General features: G+C 42.4%; 2 protein-coding genes across 2 annotated transcripts in view; both read right to left on the bottom strand.

The window, feature by feature from the left end:
• LOC102672049 overlaps positions 1-4,259 on the bottom strand; it is a 50,403-nt gene that overhangs the window by 28,823 nt on the left and 17,321 nt on the right. The window lies entirely within an intron of this gene.
• Positions 1,684-4,253, bottom strand: LOC102671926. Its single transcript, XM_031515302.1, has 6 exons — positions 3,662-4,253; positions 3,454-3,595; positions 2,651-2,910; positions 2,287-2,528; positions 1,886-2,193; positions 1,684-1,821 (listed from the first exon to the last, which is right to left on the bottom strand). The coding sequence occupies exons 1-6, from the start codon at positions 3,823-3,825 to the stop codon at positions 1,756-1,758; spliced, it is 1,182 nt and encodes a 393-aa protein (XP_031371162.1). The 5' UTR covers positions 3,826-4,253; the 3' UTR covers positions 1,684-1,755.

Below are 4,259 nucleotides of genomic sequence, written 5' to 3'. Positions count from 1 at the left end.
CGCTGGAGAGGATAAAATAATTACACGTCGTCCCTCCCCCCCCTCTCTCTCTTTCTCTCTCCCTTTTCTCCGCCTCCTTTCTTCCTTTCTTTCTTTCCTTCCTTCCTTCTCCAAATGGATCCCGTACGCGTGAATCTCGTGGAAAAAAAAAAAAGAAAGTTTCGGGGGACGCGTGTCGGGGACGTTGCTAGTTTCGCGAGAGAAACGGGTGTTCGGAGAAGGGAATTGCGGTTTATGCATGCGGTCGGTTCGAAGGAGGGAGGGAGGAGAGGGTTGATTGCGGTGAATAGGATGGAAACGGGGGGAGGGAGGTTTTAGAAGTCTCGATCGATCGAGTTTGATCGAGAGATGAATAGAATTAAATAGAGAAACGAAGGATTTTTGAAAAAGGAATAGGAAGATTGGTTAAGATTGGTTAAAGGGACGTGATTAGGGCGAACGCGAAAATGCCATTTAGATTATATTTTTCTCTTTTATTTTAGCGGAGCGTACGATAACACCCTTCACAAAAGGGTCGACGGGCTATAACGGGCCGTTATTATGCCGCGTTGCATAATTTAATTCCTCCACCCGATGATAAATATATACCGTGGCCATTGATTGTTACCTGTCTCGTATCTCCTATCGCGAAAATTATCGCGTTCCTCTCCTGCGGAGTAATCGCAGGTGTACGCAACAAGGGTGCAATGAATGATACGCGTGAAAGTGAACGACTCCTGTAGGAAAACGTAGGTTTAACGTGAAAATGACTCTTTTGGAGGGGGAGGCGGAAGAATATTCGCGTGTCGCATGAATATATTCGCGATCCGTTTACAGCTCCACCCCTCTTTATTGCTACCGAAATATTTACGTAAGCGTCGTGACGTAATAGCTTATTTATAAAAACTTGATATTCCTTTTCAAGGGATAAAGATCCCAGAAATAATTTATCTTTCGTCAAATATTTTTTCTTCAAAAAAATCTTTCAATGCTCCATCTTATTATTATTATTATTATTATTCTTTTCCGATTATAATAAATTTTCCAATATCGCAGAACAATTCGATTAATACAATTCATATCGAAGATACGATCATCAAAATCTTTACAATATTCCTCATTATTATTAAAAGCTTCGTGTCCACGTTGCTGTTATATATACTTCGTACACTTGACACCATCCAATCTTCCATTCCCCGTGAAAAATAGTCTCACGGGTGTGTAATACGCGAGTACATTCGAGTGGCGGGGAGCAGGAAATCGAAACGAGATAAAATACAATTTATCGAGGCGCGTAACTGAGACATAAAGCGGCTCGTACAAGCGGTGGGCAGATTCATTGGACAAGTTGGCCTAACGGCGCCCCATGCTGTTTCCACAAATGGCGGTCTGCGCCAGTAAACATCGGCGTTCGACTCACGACTTCCTGTTATGAGCATACTCCCGTACAGGTGGATAGAAAATATACCGATGGGGGCATTCGGTGACGAAATAAACGACGTTGGTCGGAAACCTGTACACCTTCGCGTAAGGGAAGAGAGAGAGAGATTCCTTCGGATGATGCGAAGGTAATCCACAACGAATTCGCGCGACGTATACGTTCCTCCTTCATCCGTTGGCAAATTGAAATTCGATGTTGGATAATTATCGTTCAAGGAACGGTTCTAATTTATCCCAGCGTTTCGAATTTTCACGAAGATAATATTTTATTCGAATTACGTTTAACGAGGTATTTATTAGTCGGGCTCGAGTGGTTTGAATGTTTGATAGGCGGAGTTACGACGATGCGAGTGGAAAGTCGGAGGGGAATCGGAACCGGGACAATCCTCTGTCGCGATTTCCCTGAAATACGTGCAATTAATATCTCGAACGGATTTGCGTTTCCCCCGTAAAATTGTAAAGTTACCTCGGGAAAGAATGCGACCTTATCTTTCCGCCAAATTCCGTTCAATTCAGATTTCGCCCCGTCGTTTTCCACGCTGTTCGACGGCTCCACGTTCGACGATGGATCTCTTTCGTTCGGAAATATCACTTCGCTACTCATTTTATCGTATCCCGGAATTCCCTTCTTTTTCAAGTATTCTTGGTAACTCGTAGCTGGAAACTGAACCGTATCCCGGATTACCGGTTCTTCCGCGCTTTCAATGGGAATGTACTTCCTCGAGTTTCCTCCTACTATTCTCCCCTTCACGTCGATCTTCGAGTAATCGTCGACTGTATATAAATTAATGGAAAAAAAAGAAAAGAAATTAAATCACATTTCCAAACTTCGACTTACCTGATCGATTACAATTTTCCTCTTCTTACCTCTCTGACCGACGATTCCATTCGACTCCCTGTATTTTCCACCACGAATCCTATTGAAAAGCCTGAAGAATCCTCCGTTGTAATTATTCAAGTAATGAACCAACCCGTTCATATCCCTCGGGCACTTTGGGAACGCTTGATAGCACGGTTCAGAACTTCCTCGATTGCTGTATCCAAGGATCATGGCTCTTCCAAAGTTCAACAATGGAGACGTACCACCGACGTCGATTTTCGCCAACCAACTGAAAAAAAAAAAAAAAGAAAAGAAAAGAAAAGAAAACGTCGAAGCAGGATTTGTTTACTTTTCCTCCGAAGGGAGGAGAAAATTCGACGCTCGGTCGTTAAAAACGCGAGGAAAACGTACTCGGTGAAGAAGATTCGGCCGAGGAACTCGAGGAAACCGGATCCCCGTTTGCCTAACGATCGTCCAGGAAGTTTTCCGCTCGCCATCTCGCACAGTATCCTTGCCACGCACTTGTAGTCGTCGTGGCGGGATATCGTGGACAGAGCTTCAGTCAGGAAATTCAGTTGAAATCCCGCGGAAAGAGCGGCCATTCCGCTCGGATAATTCAATTGCTGATAGCCGGAAGTCGAGTGAGTTGGAAGAGGGCCGCTCTGATGCGACTGCAAGCAGAAAAGTTTGCGGAATTTTCGGCGTGGATGGAGATTTTTATCTGTTAGTCCTCTCTTTTCTTTTTTTTTTTTTTTTTTTTTGGTAGTTTTACGCGTGAATATTCGAATATATCGAAGTTAAACGAAGGAATTTTTTCGTTTCTAAACGAAAAAATTATCGAAATGGTTTTAGCGAAAATTTGGATTTCTCTGGGATTGTTAATGGGTAATTGGTAGTGTTTCATAAAACCTTTGGTGAAAAAAATTATAATTGGTAATACGTTACGTTCTTTACGAGTGGTAATTAGAGGATCCATTCCTTGCACACGTTGGATATTAAATTTCCATGGGGGTAATTTATTAATAATTTAAGAACGTGCCGACTAATAAACTCGCGCGATGTCTTTTACGATCCCCGCTCGATTGCCGCATTATTTATCTTTCGATTCTCTAATAAAACAATTCTCACGACGATTTTATACTCGAGATATTATTCGAATTCGAATTAAGGATATTTATATATGGAGTAAGAAGTTCAATTGGCAACGTACGTACCGTGGCAGGTATATCGAAAATATTCGAGAAAACGTCGACGAAAGAGATTCGTCTGCCCGTGGACCCATTCCGTTGACCATTTCCATTCGTAGCACTCGCGCTTTCCTTGTCCACGAGATCGATTGCCAATTCATCGATACACCTACGCGATCAACGATGCTCTCTTTCTCACACTTCTTTCTCGTTTATCGTTATTTCGAATACTTACTGCAACAAATCCGACGCGCTATGATTGTTTCGCGTTTCGTCGAAGTTGCAGTAAACAGATCCGTCCGTTTTCCGACGAATCCTTCGACGATCCTCACCAACGATTCCAGAACAAAGAAGAAGGAGTATAAAAATAGATCCGAACTTGAGCTCGTCACTTTTCATCTTTCAAAATTCTGGTTTTCAATTTCTTTTATTCTATTTTTTTTACAATCTATTTAGAAAAATCTCTATTTCAAAACGATCTACTGCCCATCTCGAGTTTAATTTTAATTTTCACGATTTTTACCAAATCAATGGATTTCAGAAAAAGAATAAATGGAGAATAAACAACGTAAATTGTAATTTCTTTCGAAGCGGTTAACTGCTTTGTCGCTGAAATGTCGGTAAAATATAACCGGTGTTTCGCTTCGCGGATGATCGTGTCACAGTTCCACGGCAACTGAAACTTTCTTCGAAACCTCGTTCCTCCGTACATCGTACACAAGCACAGCACAGGCGTAGGTAGAAGAAGAAACGTCATCGTGGGCTACTCTCACTTCGCGTGACCGTTTTTCGCGCGCGCCCGAGGATGCTCGCATTCCACGCTTCACCAGAGA

This window comes from Apis dorsata, unplaced genomic scaffold (assembly GCF_000469605.1).
Source record: "Apis dorsata unplaced genomic scaffold, Apis dorsata 1.3 scaffold_61, whole genome shotgun sequence".
In the NCBI taxonomy this organism is placed as follows: domain Eukaryota; kingdom Metazoa; phylum Arthropoda; class Insecta; order Hymenoptera; family Apidae; genus Apis; species Apis dorsata.
This window is presented reverse-complemented; position numbering and strand designations above follow the sequence as displayed.